Here is a 23,749-nt window from a genome sequence, read left to right as displayed (position 1 = left end):
GGGTGTGTGCTGAGTGTGCAAACATGGCAGGCCGTGCTGTGCTCACTGTGGGCCTGGCCCGGGCCGTAGTGTGGGGAGAATGTGTGTGTGCTCCCGTGTAGGAGCATGCACGTGCGGCGGTGGGCGGGGGGCTATCCTATCTTCTGGGTGAAGGCCGCCATGGAGGGGTGCTGAGTTGGTGGTCTGGGGGAGGGCACACCAACTGGCTGATGGGCTGTGGGGGAAGGGGTGGGGAGGGAGCAGGTGGGTGGTGGATCGTCTGTGAACACATGCACAGGGTTAAGTGTCAGGAGTTAGGAGATGTGTTTTGTGTGTTGTGCTGGGGTGTTCTGGGTTGTTCTGCATCTGTGGGAAGTACTGGGTCTGAGGGGTGGGCTGTCAGCCTGCCTGGGGTCATGATGGACAGCCGGGTGGGGGAGCAGGAGGCGGGCACTGGGCTCTCTTCCTGACACCTCCTGGGGCAAGAAGAGCATCCAAGCTTCCTCAGACTTTCTGTAGGACTCTAGGGGCATTTAGGCAAGGGCTGTTCCTGAGTACCCTATGCCAGGAGCACAGGATGGCAGGGCTGGAAGCGACCTGTCAGGTCTTCCATCCAAGCCCTTCATTCTATAGACAGGGAACCTGAGGACGGGGCTGAAACAGAGGAGGTAAGACTCGCCTACGGGCCATACTTGCACCAGAACTCACCGTTTCTAACTGCCACATACCACGATGATTTTCTCAGCTTTGTCATAATGTCCTAGTGTGAGGGTGCTTATAGGGTGTGCACACACGACACACCTATAGGCAGCACGTATGATGCTGGGTGTGCACCTGGCCGACCTGTGTGCATGTCCTCCAGAAGCCTTGCTCTGCCCAGTCCCTCTCCCTTCTCCAAGCAGAGAGCTCCTTCCTCACCTGCTCTGATTTGATGTGCTCTGATGCCTGGAAGACGTCAGGGTAGGAAGGACGCTCAAAGACCCGATCCAAAGCTTCCAGCTGCTGCTGGGTAAAGGTGTCGGCCCGCAAGTGCTTCCGCAAACTGTCCACGCCACTCTGGGAGTCTCCATTGGGGACTGAGCCCTCGGACACATCTGGAGGACACAGGGGCACTTGGGGCATGAGCGCAGGTGAGCAGAGACACAGAACAAAGCAGTGGGCAAAGGGGGTGGGCACTTGGCTGGGCCCCCGGGGCTCTGTACCCCTTCTAGGACTCCTACGCCCAGTTTTGAGGCTTAAGGGGCTGACCTAGGGGCTGGCCATGCGTCAGAGTCCTGACTGAGGGAGCCAGCGCCCCAGAACGACCTGGGAAGACAAAGGGAAGGTATAACAGCTGGGGGTGGGGGTGGGAAGGGCTAGGCAGAGGTGGGGGAGCCAGAGGGGCTCTTGGGACATATCTCCCCCGAACCCCTCCTGTCCCTCAGCCCTGGGTCAGCCTGGGGGGAGGAGCTGGGTGTCTCAGGCCAGCATTACTGAGCCTGTGGAGAATTGAACTTGGCTCTGAGATGAATTTCAGTTCCACTGACTCCAAGGGTGGAAAATCATCAAATCTCCGAGGCTGACTGTAACACAGAGACTGGGTGAAGTAATTAACTTCACCACTGAGGGAGGAGGGACTCGGGGCCCAGCGGAGGCGCTCTTCTTACGTTGGGTCAGGCCTGAGACTGGAGCAGGAGGAAGGCAGGTGACAGGGAGCCAGGAAACGCGACTCGGGCAGAGACTGAAGCCCAGGTCCTTGCAGATGCTGCTGTGCTCTGAGGCAACCCCCCCCTCAGCTTCTGTCCTTGACCTGAACTCCGGCTAAACTCTGCCAGAGGCCTGCTCCTTGGCCACTTGCTTCCTCCTGCCATCTCCACAGAGACCTGAGACCCACCCCAGGTCTGAAACACCAGGACAGTGCCACAGAGTGCCCACTCCCTGGGGCTGCAGGCCAGTCCCATCTGTGTGCTGCTTTCCCTGGGCCTCCCATCACTTGGCTACCCCTGCCTCCCTGGCCCTGCCCTCTCTATCTGACCCGCAGGGGTTTTCAGAGTGCACAGTGGGCCAAGCACCCACTCTGCCCACATTCTCTGAACCCCTGCCCCACCACTCCCCGGGCCCAAAGCTGGGTCCTCGCAGCCACCGCTTGGCCACTCCTTTGCTTCCCTTAGCCCGAAACCAGCTGGGGAGTCTTGGGCCTGGGGCCAGCCATGCTGGAGGCCCCAGGGTGTTCCTCTGGGTCTGTTATATATATCAGTTTATAGGTGATTATACGATATGATATAATCAATATTGCATTATATACAGTAACACCATACAGTATCATTCAGGAGACCATAGAAAATATTACATATTGATTAACCTCAACCTGCAGCCATCGTCTCTTGCTGGTCTCCCAGATGGAGCAAGGGGATCTGCTTTCCTAATGGGACTTCCTGTCTTCACTCCATTCTGGAGGGGGTGGGAAAGCAAAGAAAGTGTGTTGTATGTGTGTGTGTGAAAGAGAGAGAAATGGAGACCAGGATGATGTCTGAGGTAGACAGACAGACACAGGGACAACATGAATGATATTTCTGTTTCCTGTGTTCCTAAGGCCACAAAACGTGTGTTTTTTCTGTGTAAGCCTCTGGGATGATTTTCTGTCTTAGAGGGAGTGTGTGCTTCTCTCTATCTGAGTCAGGTGGTGACATATTTATTTTCCCCTTTTGTGTATCTTCTGTGTATATGCATGCATTTGCACACATATACACATCCAGATAAGCGTCTGGGTATGTATAAGTGACAGCACAAGAACCTTTCTGAAAAGGTGTGTGTGTACAGGTGTGACTGCACAGGGAGTGTGAGCCCACATCTCTATGTTTCTCCTGTGCCTGCTTCTCTTTCAAGGACGTGCCATCATCCTAAGGCCATCCCTTGGAGCTATTAATATCTGCATGTTTCATTGTGTCTAATCCTCTGTTGCTGGAGTCCTACCTTTTTGGGAAGCCTTTCTGTCAGGGCAGAGGGAGACAGTGAGTGTCTTTGTGTGTGGTTACTCCAGTGTCACCCATGGGTCCTGGGGAGTCAAGTGCATTTGTCTGTGAACACAGCCTCACATGCTATATGCATGGGTGTGTGCTATGTGTAGTGAGACTCATACTATGCCTCTCTGTAGATTTGTGTATATGCCTGTGTGTGGCTTGGCTCAGCCCGGGTGTGTGTGTGTGTGTGTGTGTGTGTGTGTAGGGGCTGAACTGAAGCTTTGTCCTTAGGTCACTGGCTGGAGGAGTCTCTTTTCCTTCATTTATTCAGGGGCCCTTCAGATCTTGACAAATCTGTCACTCTAAATTTGCGAGAGATTATGGTGCTCTCTCCCCAGCCCGCAGAGAGGTGATATATGATATCTGCTGCCCCTATTGATTGCCTGATCTGGTGGCAGAGGCCGGCGAAATGAACTTGAAATGAACATCATGCCTCAACTCATTGTGCGTATAATACACTACTTAATCCCACATTTTTCAGCCGCTATGGAATTCAATTGATCAATCATGTTCCACTGATAGTACTGTTTTAGGGGTTATTGCTGCTCCCTCCACTCACTGACCTTTTTATTTATTTATTTTTTTTCGTATACTCAGGCCCTGGTGATAAGACAGGTTACAGAGGCAGCCACAGAAAGGGGAGGGAGGGAGGAAAGAAAGGTGAAAGGAAGGCTGCTCCTGGAAGAGGTGGTGGGGAGACTGGGAACGGGGAGAAGGGAAGAGGGAAGGGGGGTGGGGTGGGGAAGAGACAGAAGGTGCCAGAAGGGCAGAAAAGCAAACCAGGGTGATGGAGGCATGAGGCTGCCAAAGGCTTGAGGAGACCCCCCAAAGGAGAAGGAAGGTGATAGGGAATGGGAAAGGCAGCAGTCGTGATGAATGGCGGAGGAGCACAAAGAAAGTTGTGGGGAACAGGGTGGAAAGTCGCAGGGGCAGGGAGAGGACAGTGGCATTACTGGTGGGGGACAGGGAGGCAGTGCCCCCCGGGTCAGCCCGCGGGCCCACAGGCTCTCACAGGCTCTCCCCAGAGACCAGGGTGGTACCCTTCCCTCGGCTAGAGAAGGGAGGCGGGAGCAAAGGCAGGAGGAAGGGTGGGGAAGGGAGGCAGGCAAGGAGGCCTGGACTCAGAGGTCCAAGGCAGAGGAAGCTCGGTGAAGGAGGAAAGCCAGAGACAGACAGGGCAGAAAGAAAGAGAGGAAGAAAGGGAAGAAGCTTCCCGCAGCAGATGCCTAGAGAAGCATAGGCTGTGCTGAGGGCATTTGCCCACTTGCTGTAGGAATGAGCCCAGCTGGCTCTGCTTTCCTGGAAGCTCGAGGATCCAGATGGGGAGCACAGCCCAGGACCCGGATCAGGGTGGGGCTGGAGGGTAGAGGGCAGAGGAGGAAAGAAGAAGAGAGTAGAGGAAGAACAGAGACCATGGAAGAAGAGAATTGAAAAGGAAGAGAACACAAAGCCATTGCCTGTGCCTCCCACTGGCGGGGGTGCATCCTCAGGATGTGGAGAAAGAGGGCCCGGGTGGGCCTTCCCACGGGTGGAGTCTCAGAGGTGGCATCGGGGAGGGGTGGGGCTGGGCTAGGAGACACTGCCAGGCCCAAGCACTGGACAGCTCTCTGGGGCGAACATGGAGGAAGAGGCAGAAGCGAGTCTTGATCTGGGCTGAAGAGTGAGCAAGAAAGAAAGTGATTAGACAGCATCCACCTTGCTAAGGAGCCAGGCTGGGAGCTCCCCATAGGCAGGAATCATGACTAGTACGTCTCTATAGCTGCAGTGCCAGGCACGGTGCTGGGCACAGAGTTGGTACTCAATGAATGAATGAGTGAATGAGGCTATCCTGAGTAGCATTCAAAGCCAGACCCCTGGCAGAAGGTCTCTGAACCAGCCACCTGGCAGACTTGGCATCCCAGGACATCCAGTCACTTGTCAGGCAAGTCCCATGCAGCCCCAGGTGTCAGAGGGTGTGAGAAGCCCACAACAGGCCCCTGCATCGACTCACACACATTCCTCACCCGCTCCACTGCTTGTTAACTTCCAATAGCATCAACTGTGGTCCCTTCCCACTCACACCAACACCTTCCTGCCTACCTACAGTACCTCTGTCCAAGAAACAGAGCACGCTGTGTTCCCAGTTAAGAGTGAAACTTGACCTCGGAGCTGCAGATGCCGTCTAAGGCAGCCGGCAGAGGCTGCTTGAGAACAGGGCCCAGAGACGGCCCTTACGTTGGACTCCCCGCACCTCGGCTCTGGTCACAAGGTGTGGGATAAAGCCGGTCTACCTGCTCATTTCTGGTTCCAGGGAAGTCCTTCCGTAAATGACACAGTGGGCCCTAAACCTTCATCTTGATGGTAAAACCGGCCCAAGTCTTGTCAGGGCTCCAAGAGGAGGGCAGGAGTATGATGCCACATGTCCTGGGCTTTCTGGAGCAATTCTGATTTCCAATATCCTTTCCCACTCTCAGGCCCCACTTTCAGATTGAGGTTGGAAAATGTGGTTGCTGAAGGTTTAGTAACCTTGCCCCCTCCCCCGAGGGGACACCCTGCACTTGTATGTGGAGGGTTCAGCCCTGTTCTGCTGTCCCTGCTCAGCCACCATCCATTAGCAGCTCACAGCACTGAGAGCTTGTTCCATTTAACCCTCCATCTGATCCTCCCAACAACCTGTGAGGTAGATGCTGTGATACCTCTTTTAAAGATAAGGATGGGACTTCTCTGGTAGTCCAGTGGTTAAGAATCCATCTGCCAGTGCAGAGGACACGAGTTCGATCCCTGGTCCAGGAAGATGCCACTTGCCGCAGGGAGACTAAGCTTGTGAGCCACAACGACTGAGCCTGCACTGTAGAGTTGGTGCTCAGCAACGAGAGAAGCCACCTCAGTGAGAAGCCCACACACCACAATCAGAGAAAGCCTGCAAGCAGCAGCAACGAAGACCCAGCACAGCCAAAAATAAAAACATTTTTTAAAAAAGGAAACCGAGGCAGAGAGGTTAAGTGGCTTATCCAAGGCCATGCAGCTGGTAAATGAGTTGGGATTTGAATTCGGGTCTGTTTGAACCCAAAGCCTGCCCTCCACATCACTTCACTCTGCTGCCCAGGTTCCAAACCCAGGAGACCCAGCTGAGGGGCCCCTGACCCCATCCAGGACGCTGTGTCCCTCCCAGGGTCCCCCCTTTCCTGATTTGCACCCTCCCTACACTGAAGCTACAGCCTATGAGCTGCTGAGCCCAGACTGTACGAAGAATGATGAGGGGACACTTGGTCCAAACTCCTCATTTTAAGGTAATAAAACCCAGCAGGGTGGGCAGTGAGGTGGGGGAGGGGAGGTGACGTCCAAGGTCACACTACGAGGCAACAGGACTCTCAGAACTGGAGCCCATTCCAAGTGCCGTGTCCACTCTGGCATGAGCCATAGCATATCTGAAGGAGAGTGAGCTCCCGTAAGTCTTTTCCAGAAGGAGACAGCATATAAATAAATTAATTAAACAAACTGCTGAGTTAAAACTTTGACGCAGATTATTCTTTCAAAGGGAACAAAGGCTTGTATTGTCTTCTCTGACCGCTTCATATTTGCCTAGCAGTTAACAGAAAGCTTTCGTAGATCTTATGTTATTTGGGCTTCCTAACTACTCTCTAGGAGAAGGCAATGGCAACCCACTCCAGTGTTCTTTCCTGGAGAATCCCAGGGACGGGGGAGCCTGGTGGTCTGCCATCTATGGGGTCGCACAGAGTCGGACAAGACTGAAGCGATTTAGCAGCAGTAGCAGCAGCAACTACTCTCTAAGATAGCTAGGGATTATAATCTGCTTTTTACTGGTGGCTCAGATGGTAGAGAATCCGCCTGCAATGCGGGAGACCTGGGTTTGGAAGATCCTCTGGAGAAGGGAACGTCTATCCACCCCAGCATTCTTGCCTGGAGAATTCCATGGAAGGAGGAGCCTGGTGGGCTACTCCATGGGGTCCATGGGGTCGCAAAGAGTCGGACACCACTGAGCAACTTTCACTTTTTACTGGTGAGGAAACTAAGGTTCAGAGTAACTGAAGTGCAGGTTAAACAAGGATAAATGGCTAGATCAAGGGCATATCTACCAGGCTCTACCAGGGAGCCTGGCACACGGAAAGTCCCTGTGGACAGTTGTGGCCTGAGCAGCAACGAGTAGCAGTATCTGCCGGTCCAGCCCACAAGTAGGGCTCCAGCAGTGGGGCCCTGAACTCCATGCAAAAGAAGAGAATTGTAAAACCAAAGATCACCTTGACCAGGAGAGCCACCCACAGGGTAACAGTGATTACTCCCTGATCATGAGCAAATGCTTTACTTCTCATCTAAGTTTTTCCATATGATCCAGGCTTTGTACAAGAAGCACATACCACTTCGAGAATCATTAATAAAAATGACTTTTACTCCTCAACAAAAAAGGTGTTATCTTCTCATTCACTTAGCCTTGTCACTCCCCATCCATTCCTGGACTGCCTGGGAACATAGCCCTACCTCCCGCCCCTCTGATCCCAGGCCAGATCCCTCTGGCTGGCCAACCATGAATAGGGCTGGCCAGTGAGGTCTCAGAATCTTAGGGAGGAGGGCAGGCACTGATCACCACATATTAGGGATGAGGGCTCGAGACAAGGGACAAAACACAAGAGTTCTGTCTTCCTTTTGTGTTGACACTGTACCTGAATTCCCCAATGTAGGTGGGGGTGATGGTAATAGACAGAATAAAATTATGCCATTTCCTTGGTTAGAAAGCACCACGGTTCATCAAAGTCAATGTGGAATGAACAGGGGCTGTCCACTGAACCCAAGGAAGTAGGAATCAGGCATTTGAGAGGAATTCTTTTAAAGGATAGCAAAGAAGTATATTAATGTCAAATTAACCCAAATACACATGTCTACCCATCTATAGGGAAACTGACAACATCAGGGCTTCCACATACACGCATTAATCCATTCAATTTTATGAGGTATTTACTATCACTATTCTCATTTTTTCAGATGAGAGGCAAAAATTATTTGTTCAACATCTCCTAACTAGAAAGTAGCCAAAGGCTGGATTTGAACTCAAGAACGTCTGACTCTAAGGCTCTCTCCACTCTATCAGATTTGTTTTCCTTGTCAAAGATCATCATCACAGCCATTTACTGAGCACTAACTCTGCATGAGGCAGGCTCCAGGTGCTTTCCACACATTATCCCTAATCCCCCACAGAACACTTGCAGAAGAGATACCATTAGTCTAATGTTACAAACGGAGAAATAAGCTGAAGGAGAGTAAAAAACGTGTGTGATCACACAGCTAACAAGAAGCAAGCTCAGGGAAAGTAAGCCTTACTTCACCTGTAGACTAAAAATGACCTGGAAAAGTGATACAGGAAGAAAAGAGAAAAGTGTGGAGGAAGTGGGGACACTAAGTCATGGACCTCGGCCTCTAGGGGATTTGGGGAGCAGGAGCGATCAAGGGTACTGGGTCCAGGTGGGGGCTCTTTGCTGCATCCCATTCTGATTGGTGGCCTCTACCCCCTCTCTCTGCCTTAGCTCCTCTCACACCACCTTCTTCCTCTGCGGGGTTCACCCCCAGGCCACCCCCAGTCTCCCCAGCTGCCAGTTGTTGCAGTTTCAAACTCAATTGTTCTCCTCGGTACTGAGGCAAATGGAGTCATTAATTACCTTCTATCGGCTGGGCTGAGTTCAGAACGCGATCAATATCCCCGCTTGTCATTCAGGGCAGCCCGCCTGTGCAGCCCCGGCCCCACCCCCACAGCGGCCAGGACCAGAGGTCTGGGCTGCCACCCTGGCCTCCCCTCTGATGGAGGGCTGGGAGAGAGGTCAGAGATGCTGAAGAATCAGGCTGCTCTCCAGACTGGGAGAAGAGCGAGGATTCAGAGAATGGAGAGGCGAGTGGGAAGGAGGAAGGAAAAGGAAGGGGATGAGGGGGTGAGGAGAGAAGGGCAGGAGACCAGAAAGGAAGGAGAAAGCAGGAGAGCGGAGTGCCACATGCTGGGAAGGGGCTGCAAGGGCCAGGTGGGAGAAGGCGCTGATGTAAATAAACACTGTCCAGGGAGGTAGGATGACATTCTGGAACCATGGCCTCTCGTCCTTATATTAATACTAGACAATCCGTGGGACTGCCCTGGCCAGGCACCCCAAGCCAAGTTCAAGAGGAGAGCATAAAGAAGCCCTTGGAAACCTGGCCCGAAGCTTTGGCTCTGAGCAACAACAGCTTCTGCCCAGCCTTCCAGCCCTGGCAAACCTGCTAATTGTGACCAGGCTCTGCTTCTCAACACTCCATGTGTTCAGGACAGGGTGGAAGACAGGGGGTGGCTACCTGCCTGCCTGACCTCAGTCTTACTGTGCCAATTTACACCCATGTGTCTCTGGGGACATGAACTACATATGTGGTCCTAACATAATACTGGACTAGGAGTAACATCTTGCTGGGCTGAAATTCTACTTTTATCCCTCACCTGCTATATGTCCTTGGCCACGTCTCTCGAGCTTTCCTAGACTCTTTCCTCAGATGAACACCAGAGGGTTGCTAACTCCTACCTCAGCAGGATTCACTTCTCTGTTCTCTGCGTTCCAACAAACATCTATCCAAACCTCTATTGTAGAAATAATAATAACTAAAATCGATCCAATTCCTATTATGGTACCAGACACTAAGCCTAACATAATCCAATGATTTAATCCTTACAATAACAGCAGCTAACATTAAGTGCTTACTATATATTGGGCACTCATCTAAGAAGTTTACATATATTAACTCATTTCATTTTTACCAGAACTTAAAGCAGGAAGCTTCTATTATTATCTCCATTTTGTAGGTAAGGAAATGGAAGTGCAGAGGTTCAGGAACTTTCCTAAGGTTACATAGCTAACTAGTGAAGGAGGAGGCAGAAGCAACCCAGGCGACATGCCTCTGGCAGCTGAGCTCATAACCTGGAGAAACTGAGAGCTAGCGAGGTTGGGTAACCCGCTCTAAAGCACTCGTTCCAGACAGTAAGTGGCAGAGTCAAATTTAGAATCCATATGTACTTAAGGTTTGTTTTTTTTTTTTTTGATGTTTGTTTTCTTCACTAAACTGTGACTATTTTAAAGCCAGGGACCCATCTTTTTTTCATTTTTGTAAATCTAGCCCAGAGCCTGACACATAGTAGCTGATAAAAGAATGCTGGCTGCTTTGTAGTATAGAATTCCCAAAGCAAAGATTGATTCATTCTTTACTTGCCTTACAGTTTACCTTTAGAAGGAAAAAGCAGCAGCATAGGACTTTACTAATTCACATAGGAATTCAGTGTTATCACATTTTATAGCTAGAAAGTATCATGGAGATAATTTAATCTGATGGCTTCTTACAGATTAAAAAAAAGAAAGAAAGAAAGAAAGAAAAAAAAAGAAAGAAAAAAAAAAAGAGGCTCAGAAAGGTTGGGTGATTTTCCCATGTCACACAGCTAGTTATCCTTAGGATAGGAACGAAAGCTCTCAGTCTTATGCCCTTTTCCAGTATTCCAGGCTGCTTAATTCTGATCAAGAAAGAGGAAACTGATCACAGGGACGCACTGGGGATTTGGGAAGAAAAGAACCATGTCTAGAGTTGACAGTGGCAAAAGAAGAGGACTTGGGCAGAATCCGACTCGAGGAAAGCAAACTGCTACGCCTTGAGGGAAAGAACGGCTGTGTGCACCCACAGCAGGAGATTCTAGAGGGGAATATAATTCCATGAGGACAGGATGCTCTAAAAATGAAATTCCACTGCCACAAGCTCAAATAATCAACCTGACAAAGTAAAGAGAGTGGGAGTGGGGGAGGGGTGGAAAGAGAGGGCATTTAAGGGAAATCGTTGTTGCCGCACACGAATGAGCTTTAAAATATGATGAGCCTAGATTTTAAAAGGACATGTACATGGAACAGTGGAAGATTATGCAATCATTAAAAAAATCATGTTTTCAAAGAATATTTAATGATATGTGAAAATGGTCCTATATAATGTTAAGTGAAAAAAGTGAGATGCAAGCTGTATGTACAGTGTCATTCCAATTTTGATAAAAATTATACATATATATGTAATATATATAATTATACATAATATAAAGACTTATATACACACAGGAGACAAAAAGACTGTAAAGAATATGCCAAAATTCTAACAGTTGTTATCTCTTGGTGATGCGATTATGGGTAATTTCTTTTAAAAACGACTGTATCTTCTGAATATTTTTACAATGAGCATATATCACACTTAGTATCAGACCAGTTATTTTTTTCTTCTTATAAAGGACAGGAGGGAGGAGGGGACCATAACCAGGGATAGATATGAGAGTAGCAGGAGCCTGTCAGGAAGACAAAAGCTCAGAACAGTTGAAACAACAAAAGGGCCTTGGCAACCACGTTTGGAGAAAGAACAGAAAGGAAGGCAGGCATAGGCTCAGTGCTCAGAAAGGAGGTAACACTGAGAGAAATGAAAGAGAAGGCAGAGCTTCTCAACCCCTGGCTTGACTTTGTCTTCTCCATCAAAGAAGACTCCTCAAAATGAGACCGGCAGGAGATGCCCAGGCAGGCGGGAGCCAGGTGCGTAACTCTTCACCATTTCAACTGAGTTACCTCTCCCAGGCTCAAAGAACTCAAATGTCAGGACCTCAGGTGGGGCAGGGTGGTGGGGTGAGGTAGACAGGATCCTAAATTTTTTGTTGATAATCCTTGAGCAGTCACAATGAAAGGGCAAGGCAGTGACAAGATCAATGCCATAGCGAAAAAGGGGGACAGGTAAGCTTATGCAAACAACACTCTAATATATTTACTATTAGGGTCTGGAAATCTTTAGAAGAAATTATCATGCAGGGGCTTCCCAGGTGGCACTAGTGGTAAAGAACCTGCCTACCAATGCAGGAGACGTAAGAGTCATGGGTCCAATCCCTGGGTTGGGAAGATCCCCTGGAGGAGGGCACGGCAACCCACTCCCAGTATTCTTGCCTGGAGAATCCCATGGACAGAGGAGCCTGGTGGGCTATGGTCCATAGGGTCTCAAGAAGTCAGACATGACTGAAGCGACTTAGCACAGCACACACTGCATATCGTGAGTTAATTTGTGGGCATTAGAAAAAAGGGATACCATGGAGGCTGCATGCACTCACCAAGAGTAGGTTGTAGCAACCTAACTAGTTATCATTATTTAGGTCAAATGCCAGCCCCACCAAGACTTCCTCCATTGCCCTGGTGAGAAGCAACTGACCCCCTCTTTCTTGACATATATCATTAGCACTTTATACTTTGATCATAGATCTATCACAATCTGCTTGTATAACGGTATGCACTATCTATCTATCTATCTCCCTACTAGACTAGAAGGTTTTTGAGGTCAAGGACAGCGTCCTTCCTGTTTACCTTTGTTAAGTCAGTTCTGTTATGCTTTATCCATAGCAGACATTCAATCTGCTCATCAACTTATATTGGATTCTTTTAACTGATTGAGAAAACACTGCAGATATGGCAAATGTTAACATTTCACAGAAAATCTTTCTAAACTTTATGAACAAGATGAAGAACAGCGAAATGGGTGACGGTTGTTGGGCTCAATAGTTCCTAAAACAGCCAGGAGGGACAGCTTTACTGGTGTGCCTTGTGGCTCTCCTTTATTTTAAAGGAAAATAACTCTTTAAAAAAAGCTACTTGGATGATGACATAGAAGACATCCTTAAGATCTTATTCAGGTGAAATTAAGAGCCCAAACCAACAAGATAAAATTCAACAGGGATAAATGGAATGCCCTGTGTTTAGGGTTTTAAAAAATCAATTACACAAGTGCAGAATGGGGTAGACTTGGCTTGATAGCAATTGATGTGAAAAAGATCTCGAGGTTTTCGTTGACCACGAACTCAATATGAGCTTCAGTCTGACACGGCTGCTAAAAAATCGAATGTAATCTTAGGCTACATTATGGATGTAGACTCTCCAGATGGACAATGGCAAGGATTCTACTGTACTTGGCTTTGGCTAGATTGTCTCTAGAGTTCAGCGGTCATTTAAGAGGGACTTTAACGGTCAAGAATGAATTCAGAGATGGTAACCAGGATGGTGAAGGACCTCCCTTAAGTGCAGGGACCACACCATGTGAGAAACTGAAATCCACCCAGGGCTCAGCCCAGTGTCTTTTCAGATGCTCATTAAACCAGATGGAATGAATGGAAGGGAGGGAGGAGGGGGAGAGAGGACTGTCGCATCTTGGCCTCCATTCTGTGTGGTAAGTGTTCTTATCTGTTTTAAAGATGAGGAAACAGATGCAGAGAGATTATGTAATCAGCCAGAGCAAGTAAGGAGCAGAGATGAAGCCCACATCCAGACATCGAGATCCCAAGTCCCATGTTCTCCCCTTACCACCACACTGACTCAGTACAAAGGCTGTGTCGCTACCAGTAACAACTGTCCATCTGGGTCCTGTGTCCAGGTAGGGGCCGTGACCTGTCAGGAAGAACTGCTGCTGCGGAGAGTTTTATGTGCATGGCAGATAAGACCAGATGACCTTTAGGAATCTGACTCCTCCTTGTCACCACTCTCAGCCCAGCCACTGGCCTCCCTCCATGGGGGAGACAGCCCTAGGGACAGCCTCTCCATATTTCAGCCATTTCCAGCTTCAAGTTCCATTTCCTGCCAGCTCTTCTAGCCACTTGCCTGGATTCCTACTGAACGCTCAGCCACGTGGCTCAGCATTGAATTAACAGCTTATCGTCTGATCTAGGCAAGCCTTGCCTCTCCAAAGACTGTGAGTGCTGTGAGGTACACATCTTGGTTATTTGCCTCTCTTATACATCCCAACACAGTGGGAACTTCCGCCCACAGAGAGCCCCAAAGAGGTCAGTGAAAGCTTTCTCAGTATCCCACAGGCTCTCAGTTCTCTGAAACTGTTTGTGGGAAATATGCCTGTGGACAGAGGGATGGACTGAATGATCATTTAGGGAGAAGGGGGATATATGGAGGAGACCTAGAACCCCAGAGAATGATACCGGTACAGTTACTTTCCCTGTTTTGGATAAGTTAGCCTCCAGTTTGCAGAAAAGAAGTGCACAGGCTCCCGCTGCCAACACACTGCCAGCATGGTGTGTGTGACCTCCGATGGAGAAGCAGGAGGGTGAGCAGGGACAGGTGGGGGAAGGGGAGCAAACAGGTAGTGGGAGAGAGAACAGCTGCAGAGAGGAAGAGGAGGGGTGAGTTTTGGGTGGATTTGGGTGAATTCCCCACAGTGATCAACTTTCCTGGCCAAGAGTATGCGCTGTGCCTTCCTGTTGGCCGTGGGCAGAGGCTGGGGCTCTGGGCTCACTGGCCGCTGGCGGGGAAGGAGGGCTGGCTGGGGTTCTGTTTGGGTGGGACCTGAGGCCTCCTTTGGTCCTGTTTGGGCTCTCAGGAGGGCTGGGGCCTTCTGCCTGGGGCCGGGCTCCAGCTGTGGCCAGAATCAGTTAGAAACCTCTCTGGAGCCAGAAGGGAAGGGGGCTTTGTTAGCTCAAAGGACACAAGCAAGGCGAAAAATTACATACCAGGCCGCTCTAAGTATGCTTGTTTAGAGAAACTGCTTGCATTTATGAAGTCTTTGGTGCGGAAAGCAGGGTTGCAAATGACTGCATCAGAGCGACAGTAAAGGCCATTAATTTCCTGTTATGTTTTCCTGTGTTGGGGGCTTTATTAATTTAATTTTACACTGTCGAACAACAACGAGAGCTGACACTGCCACACCGCCACGGCTGGGGTTTTCTTTTTGTGTGTGGAGCAAGGCTTTGCCTGACATGCAAATCAACGCTATTACCGGAACCAATAAAGATGTGTGGAAGCAAGAGGGAAGGGATGAGGATGCGAAGGGAGGGAGAAAGGGAGAAAAGAGGAGAGAAAGGGCAAAAGCCATCCCTGGGCAGTTTCTGCCTCGCTCCATGCCTCAGGTCTCCTGGCTTCCCAGAGCATCCTCCTCAATCAGCGATTTCTAGCCACTCTTCCCCTCCTCCTTGACTTCCTGCCTTCAGGTGACTCCATCTCTGCTGTCTTTCTCTGTCCCAGCTCCTGGAAGAACGTGAGTAGGGACATGGGGCTCCCAGGAAGAGGTGTGTGTGTTGGGGGGGGGTAGGCTTCTCCCCTTGCCCATTCTCAGCCCAGGCATGTCAAGGAAGCACAGGGACAAGAGACTGGAGGTTGTCCTCTGTCCCCTCCACCTCTCCCCAGCCAGAGCTAAGGCCTCTGCTATATAGTTCCCTTTCCAGTCATTTTTCTTCACACTCCCCTTTCCTCTAAAGCTAAGGATTCTGGCCTGCTTACATATTATTAGTGAACACACACATGAACCCATGTGCTTGTGCACATGATGAAGAGTCTAGAAAGTGACTCCAGCTTGCTTGTCAGTCCCTCTGAGCACTCCCATAGCCTACCTGGTCAACCATTTATTTCCTCTGAATTCCCAGAAAAAGATACTGTCTCTGATTGTTTCTCCTTAAGAGATTCTTAAGTTTCTCCTTCAGAGCTGTCTTCAGTAGCCGCGAGGTATTACATTGGTCTAGACCAAGTTGCCAAAGAAAAATGGATCGCCAGTATCAGAAATACAGGCAGGTTCCTGGGAGACCACTTTTTGGTCCCTTTTCTTTCCAGGACCTCAAGATCACCCACACTGCCCTTCTCCCAGAGCTGCTTCCATAAGCTGGTTGCTCCAGTGGTCCACACTGCACAAGTGATGGAGATGGGGGTGGGGAAGTAAGAGGGCAGGGAAGCACCCGGGGACCCTCCTACCAAACACTTATCCGCATCCCTCATCGCAGGCTCTGCCGTCTGCTGGGGCTGAGAGGGATCTGTGAGAGCCAGAGAGAGAGGGGGAGAAAGAGAGTCCGTGCATCTTGCCCTCTGTCACTGGCTTGCTCGCACTCCTGCCTGCACTTTCTGCTTTGGGAGCTGTCTGGCAGGCTTGGAGAGGCTGTTGGACAGATTCCAGCTCTCCCCAGGAGGAAAGCATAAACTTCATAAACTGCATTTACTTTAATGCAGGTTCCTGGGGCTGCTTTCCTCCAGCTTTTCTTTCCTCCCCTTGTCTGCTCTGTCTCGATCACATTTTATCTCTGCCCCTGTGTGCACCCGGACCACACACACACACACACACACACACACACACACACACACACAATGTGGCTAGTGCTCCTGTAAAAGCTGAAGTCGGGGCAGGAGGAAGACAGGCATGCATGTTGTAAAAGCTCTGTCTGAAGGAGAAAGCCTCAGCCTAGCCCCAGAGAGACCCTGTGAGATGCCCACACGCCTGTCTCCAGTGGAAATGAGCACAAAGGGTGCTTTGAGGCAAGCAGGCGGGCACCCCAGGGGAGGGAGGGATGCTGGCATTTCGCTGGGCCGGCCAAACGAGGAGCCACCTGAAGGCTGGGCCACGGGCTCCGAGGCCGGGAGGGAGAGAAGGCGATGCCTCCACACAGGTTGAGGTCTGTGAGGCCTCCCTTGTCTGGGGCTGTCAAGGTCAGCAGGTTTGGGTTCACCGAAGGGTCAGGATGGTTTGAATTACTGGCTCTGCGGCAACTCTGCTCTGAGGCTCGTGATCGGTCTCTCAGCCCTCCCCCAACCCTCCTGGAAGAATGGGGAGGGTCCCAGAGACCCCTACTGGCCACCAGGGCCCTGAGGAAGGCAAGTGATGGTGGGTGGAGGCTGGGGGGAGGCTTCCCTGGGCCCCAGCGCCCCTCTGGAGCAGACACTCATGGTTGGGAGTTTACTGGGACCCATTCCTCTAGCAGGCGGCAGGGCTGCGTCTCCCAGGCTGCCTTTTCCCTGACCCTTTTTCTGAGGGATCCTTTAGGACCCTGCCTTCTCATCTGCCCGTGGGCCTGCAGAGGAGATGGTGCCTGGAGGAGGCGAGCCTTCCAGCAGAAGGGCCTGAGGAGCAGCCTCAGGGCCCAGCTCTTCCCTCCATGGCCCCGCCTGAGGGAGAAGGGCAGAGCTGAGGCAGCGGAATTCTTGCTTGGTGCCCTTGCCCATGGGGGAAGGAGGACAATGCCTACCTGCAGGGCTTGAAGGGAGTTACCAAGTGAAGACATTCTGACAAGGTGGGTGTGCATACACAGATGTGGCGGTGGGAGGACCCGAGGTCTCTGCCCAGTGCCCTACTGCGCTCCTGCCACCCCAGTTTCCAGTGGTGGAGGGTCGCACACAGCCCCTCCAATGCGAGTCTGTGCATTCTTTCCTGGGGAGTGGGGTCGACCTATCCATTCTGACTTTTTTGACACTTTACCAAAAAAAAAAATACATGCTTTTGTGCTAAACCTTAACATACTTCCTCAAACAACCAAATGTAACTCTTCATCCACAGCAGCATGAACTGGCTGGGAAACTAAGGTGGTGAATGACTCAGCTGCATACGCTGGTATAATTGCAGGTATTTATGTACAAATTCACGCACCTACGTCAGCTACACACAGTCCTGGCTAAACCCTGGTTCCTCCCTACTGAAAAAGGTACGTTCAGGTGTACACAGGGCCCAAGGCAAAGGTCTTAATAAAACCTTTAAACCTACCTCTGTATAATGACCTGGTTGGCGTTCAACAGGCTCGTAGCCAACATTACCAAGAGTTTAGCTAAAATATGCGATCCAACTATGATAGAAAAATTCCCCGCTTAGGTATGAACGGTCTAATTTCCCAGGTTACTAGGAAGATATATTCATAACAATGAATGTGTGTTCAGAAGTGGATTTTTCGGGGGCGTGTGTGTCTTAGTGAATGCTGACCTTTGAACCTTAGTTCGCTCTTGGGCTGGATAGACAGCAGCCAGGTTTTGAATATTTGTTGGAAAATGAACATAGGCTGAGCTTTGTTCACGCAAGGTAAGGTCAGGTACCTGTCTGGATGGATGATTCCCTCTATGGAGATCTGGTTTCTGAACTTTCAGAGGACCTGGCTCCTAGGGGGTCAGAGTCTGTGACCTGTGCTAGGTAGCAGGCAGTGTGTGTGAAATCCTATCATTCCAGCAATGATCCACAGAAGCACTTTCCTTACAGAAACTCAAGCTCTGCATGACTTCCCTCTGCCAATCTGTCTTCCTGCAGTGCCTGGTCGGGGCCTGGAGGACAGGAAAAGCCAAAAAGGCTCTGCCATGCCCAGCCCATGATGTAAGCTCACTGCAGAGGTGTGAGAGCCCAGAACTTCTGGGTCCATGCTCCTGGGTGGGTCTTCTCTAAGAAGGAGCTGGATGGCTGGGTTTGGCTGTGATTTTAAGGGTTTGGTGGCAGAAAGACATAATTGCGCCCAAGTACCGAGTTTAGGTTAAGGAATCAGTGCAACCTCCTTTTGTTTACCCAACATAGTGCAACCTCACCTTGCCTTCTGGGCCCTCCTAGATCTGCGGACTCAGCAAAACATCCCTAAGATCTTTTCATGAAGGGAGCACTCAGATCCCTCTCTGCTTTCAGAAGCCCCCAGCCTCTGAACCAAAAGGTCAGAGAGAACCAGCCCTGTGGGCCCCAAAGAATTGGCTCCTGCCTCTGCCTCTAAATGTCCACCCGTGCAAACCTGCCACGGAGAACTCACCTGCTGACCCCCTCAACAGGACTGCAGGTCCAGGCCATGGACACCCAAAGAACCAGAGCCTGGCAGCTGGCCAGGGGCAGTCTCTCCTCTCTCCTGGGGTCCTCCTCGCCTGCCTTTTCTGACACCAGCACTCCTCCCACTGTCCCTCCAGAAAGACAGCGGGGAAGGGAGCCGGGTGACCAGGGCATGCCTGGTTTACATTAATGAGATACACCGAGGGTAATCCAGCCATGGAGGCAGCCTACAAAAGGAGGTGATCGCGGGCGGCCAGGAGCAGAGCGGCTCAGGTAATTGGTTTATCTATCTGGAAGCAGGGGGAGCAATCTCAGCACAGACAGACTAGCAGTAAAGTCTCTTCCTTAAGGCTATTTCCTTTGTCTTTTCAATTGCTTGCACATCCATGTGAGAGAGGGAGAGAGTGTTAAAGAGAGAGGGAGAGGGAGAAATGTTAATTTGTGAATTAATGGCTTTTCTCAGCGGAATTGTAAATTCAAATGTCACCTCACACGGTGACACCACGGCTGGTCTGCTGAAGAAGCAATGATAAGATCCCCCACCTCCCTCGGTGCCCCTCCCTCCCCAAAGATAGCTGCGGAGTGGAACATGCTACTTTTAATTTGCAATAACAACACAACAGAGGTATGCAGTAATGACTGCCTTCTTCTCCCCTCCTCCTGGCTTCCTGCACCCCCCCAGTCCAGTTGGCTCCCCACTTCCTCCCTCCCACCCCTGTGCTCTTCTGAAACAACACCTCACCTCACCCTGGCTCACCCCCCCCCACCCCACCCCACCCAGGCCCTGATCACATGGGGGGGGTGTGCCTTTGGAATTGACGATGCTGCAACCCTCTCTTCTCCTTCAATAATCAGGGAATTAATGACCCTGAAGTTAAAGTGAGGCTGATACCGAGGCCCTGCCCAGCGTTGGGAAAAAGCCTTCATTGTTTTCAAGCAGGAGGCGGGCAGCAGAGAGGGAGATTCATGGATGGAGATTGAATATGCAATTTTCTTTCACCTTGCCAAGAGCTGCCCCTGGGCTGTGCCTGGCCTAAATTTTTCCTTTTACCATCTCTGCCTTATCCGGCCCTCCCACCTCCCTTCCATTCTTTCCAGAAAATTACCTTCAAAATTGATTTCCACTTTTACAAACAAATATAATGGGAACACAGGAAAAAACTTGGGCCGTGATGAATTAGGGCTGTCAGGTGCTTCCAGGTCTCCTTTGCTTTTGTTTTACTACCCGATCTGCTCTTTGTTTTTCCAAGGGCTGGAAAAAGTGCCCCCATCCACTGAAGGCCTGACCCTCCAGGCCACCAGGGCCTCAGCCCCCCAATCCAGCAGGGCCCAAGGCGGAAGTGAGCCAGGCCCTGAGACTCCGTTAGCCTTTGGTTTCCAGTGGAAGCCTGGGCCACCTCCTCCTAGTCTGCTCTCTGACCCTTAGGAACCCACTCACTAAAGAGTCTCTAACCGCCTCCCCAGCTCTCTCCCCTGGCCCCCTCACCAGGTTCCCTCTGGCCCCCATACCTCTTAAAGTCCAGACCAGATGCAAACCTCCACCTCCTCTAATGTGGGCAGGATCAGTGTATACCTCGACTAGAGCAAATAAGAGACAGACAGACACTGAGAGATCACGAAAGGTAGGCAGGTCAAAGACCAGAGGTAAATCCAGAGACTAGGAGACCAGGCTCCTCTGTGAGGGTCCCCAGCCTCAGTCTCCCTTGTGGTGGGGCCCAGGCCCCGCTGGAGGCAGGACCAGGACAGACCATCCTTTTGCCAACAGGGTAATGCTGACATGGGCCTTTGGGCAAAACTCTACATGCACATCTGTGTCTCAAGACCAGGCAGCCTGAGCACACCCAGGCCTGGCTCAGGACTCTCCCCATCCCCTGGCGCTGGTGTCAGGGACACAATTGTGCACCTGCTCACATTTGATCATCTCTCTGCCTGTATGCACTACCCAGAAAACTGTGTGCCTGCCCAATGCATGGCATTCCATGTCCCTTTCACCCAAAGGTATCAGAAAGGTAGAAAACACACAATACCCACATCTGCATAAACCATGTGAGAAAGCACCTATGTGCACAAATCAAACACACATTTCCCAAGGTAAATAAATAAACGTGTGTGTGGGGGCAGAAATACACAGCAATGGAGGAAGGGAGGGAAGACTCCGTGTTGGGGAAGAGGAGGTCCTGGGTTTATTTACACACATCTGAAACACCTTTGGAGGCTAATAAGAGATGACACGTGGCCCAAGCGGATGGCCACAGAGCAAATGTGAAAACAGAGATGGACAGAGCTCCTCCCGGTTACACAGGGAGGCTGGCATCTTTCCTTGGCTGCCCTGGTCCCATCCAGGTTGGTTTATCCAGCATCAGCTTCCCTAGGCTGCTCTGTTTAAAAGGAACCGTACCAAGATGAGGGTGCTGGCACCCACAAAGTTTCCTTTTGACACAACTGCATTTCCCCTTGAAACATAAACCTACCGATTTTTCCTTCCTCCCCAGACACACAGTGAGCCATCTTCAAAGATGGAGTTGGCTCAGCCCATGTCCGTGATCTCATGTAGTCCTCTCCATGGTCCCCGTGAAGTCAGTGCTGTCACTACCTCCATTTTACAGAGGAGAGGACTGAGCTGATGAAGGCCAAGAGGCTTGCCCTAGGCACTACGATGCAAACCCAGCTGCGCCTCCCTCCAGAGCCCTTCCCCACTAAGTCACATTGCCCAGCCCAGTCCAGGCAGGGATTGCCTGCTGGCCTCTCTACCGAATCCTCCTTCTACACGGGGCCCTTTGCAGCCTTCACTTGCTTGAAGCCTGGGATCCTAGATGGGGCAGGAGCTGCTCCTTCCTACAGCATAATCCCTTCATCTTCTCAAAGTCAAACCCCAGCAACACACAAGGGACTTCAAGGAGGGAAACTAAGGAAATCACTTCTCACAGTGACGGCTTCAGCCAAAGCAGAAGGGAGCTATTAAAGGCAGTGACAGGGCTTGGCTGTTTGCAGCCATGCAACCTGCTCTGCCTGCAAACGTACAACTGCACTGCCTTGGCACCACTCAACTGCACAATTCATTGTGTACCTAATTAATGGAAGGCAGAGTCATGGCCCCCTGCAATCCCATGCATCAAAGGATGATACCGACACACCTCCCCTTGCACAGATCTAAAGACTCACACCATACAACTTCATTTGGATTTTTGGACAAGTGATGTAATGGTTCTGGGCTTCACCACCACTGATGGACGGCAATGCTTTAAACCATGGCCAAAAGCAACTGGGTGAAGGCAAAGGACTTTGGTCCTGGAAAAATACAAGAGTCCCTGTTCTGCAGTCACATCAGCCAGCTCATGCAATATTCGGTGATGCAGTGTCCCTAAAAAGGACTCTAACATACCCACTCATAGTTAGAGCTAAGAAGAGGGACAGATTTCAAGAGGGTACTGAATGGGAATCTACTTTCTCAGACTGATGGATGGCCTGTCTGCCAGGTGCTTTATGACATAACTTCCCCATCTATTCCTGGTCTGTCTACCTGTCTCATTCCAGGATCTTCTGGACTCTTGGGGGGAAGGGGGAGGGTCAAAGCTTCTTGACTAGCACCTTTCTCAAAGGAAAAGTCTGGAGATTTTTCCATCCTTCCAAAGGCCAGGGCATGAGAGGGCGTCTCAAGCAGGCTCACAGTCACTGTTGGTTTCCTTTTTCCCCAGAGTCACAGCTGATCGGTCCTTTACTAATGTCCCCACAGATCTGATTGCTGCAGATACTAATAACGCTGTCCATATTCTGAGTGCCAACGCCAATAATGCTCTGGGTATTATCACTGTGAACACCAATAACTACTGCTGAGATTGTGTCCAATAATGCCAGCACATGCCGCAGCGATTGTCCTCGCTAATGCCCACCACCGTGACATTGTTAGAGCTAAAGAATAGGCCGCACACTGTACCCATAGGCAGGAGCAGGAGTGGCTTCCTTGAGGACAGAGACGCTCACAGCTGGCCCCTGGGCTATGACACTGCCAGGGAGATGCCCCCCATGTGTGGGGCCAAAATCAAGCTGGCCTGGCAGGGGCACAGGGCCCTCCAGTAGGAGACCTGTCCCTCCACTCCCACAAGGTCTAGTGTCTTGATGAGCACCCTTGTTCCCATCCCAGCCCCCCTCAGGTCCCTGGGCCAGCTCTCTCTTTCGCCTGCAGTGCCGGCGGTCCGGGAGCTGAAGGACACACCTGGGTGTCTCTGCGGCCCATGCCCGAGGCTGCCTCCTGCGCCCGGCCTGCCAGCCGCTGTGCTACCTTGGCCTGACTGCAGAGTTGGGCTACATCATCTTGACACTTAATTATCTCCCCTGTTCTTAATCATCTGAGCTGCTCCCTAATGCAAACTGGGCCTGGCTGCTTGGAGGTGCCCGGAGTTGGGGGAGGGGGTGGCTGTGGAGGGTCTGCCTTTCCTGTCCTCTCCCTTCCCACCTGGCCCGATGGATCAAGTGCGTGGATCATGTGTGGTGTGGGGTGTGTGTGTGTGTTGTGGCACAGGGTGGTCAGGGAGAACTGGCTTTCCTCATAGGTTCTGGCCTCCATGAGGGAAAGGACAGCTCCATCTGGCCTGGCATTGGTCAGAAGGAAGGGTGAGTCAAGGCAAAAGAACCACCCCACTTCCCCAAAAGAGAAGCAGGGTCTCTGATCCTTCTTGCCACTGAGCTAGGCCTTGGGGTACGTATTTATGCAATAAGAGTAAATTTAGAGACTGCCATTACCTCTCACCTAGAATTCAACTGCTTCCTGAGGTGTCTCCCTGCTGCCATCGCTACCACCATGCTGGACCCAGCCCTGCTCTTGTGCCCTTCCTGATCAGACACTTTTGGTGGCTTCTCATGTCTGCAGGCAAAAGTCCCGTCTTGGCCTGCTCTCCCATACCCCTAACCCCTCCACTTAGCCCTACCTCCACAACTTCCCCTCAGGCCCTTTCATCCGAGCCAAAGCACCCCTGTTTTCTCCGCACAGTACCTTCTGGCCACCAGACTCAGTCTGTCCCACAGAATTTCAACTACCATTGTCTTTGAACTGTGCCGCTCATCCATCCCTTAAGCCCCTCCTCAGAGGGCAGCCCTTCCTGGGGGCTCACTCCTTCCTCTGTCTGAGTTCCCACAGCCTGCAGCCCAGACCTCCATCACAACACAGATATCCAGATACCTGAGGGGCCTTTCTGCTCTCTGGGCTCATGTGTTTTATATGCCCCACTAGACTATAA

General features: G+C 51.0%; 1 protein-coding gene across 12 annotated transcripts in view; it reads right to left on the bottom strand.

Moving 5' to 3' along the window:
- The window catches only part of PAX2 (paired box 2), a 91,100-nt gene that overhangs the window by 21,115 nt on the left and 46,236 nt on the right, over positions 1-23,749 (bottom strand). For 9 of the 12 annotated variants that reach the window (XM_061403138.1, XM_061403142.1, XM_061403137.1 and 6 more), the window contains 2 exons: positions 20,025-20,093; positions 898-1,073 (listed from right to left, as the gene is read on the bottom strand). In XM_061403138.1, coding sequence (XP_061259122.1) covers positions 898-1,073; positions 20,025-20,093 — 245 coding nt within the window. The remainder of the gene's footprint in view (positions 1-897; positions 1,074-20,024; positions 20,094-23,749) is intronic. The other 3 variants (XM_061403143.1, XM_061403145.1, XM_061403146.1) reach the window with 1 other exon arrangement.

Source organism: Bos javanicus, chromosome 26 (genome assembly GCF_032452875.1).
Source record: "Bos javanicus breed banteng chromosome 26, ARS-OSU_banteng_1.0, whole genome shotgun sequence".
Taxonomy (NCBI): Eukaryota; Metazoa; Chordata; class Mammalia; order Artiodactyla; family Bovidae; genus Bos; species Bos javanicus.
Note: the sequence above shows the minus strand (reverse complement) of the source record. Positions and strands in the feature narration are given on the sequence as shown.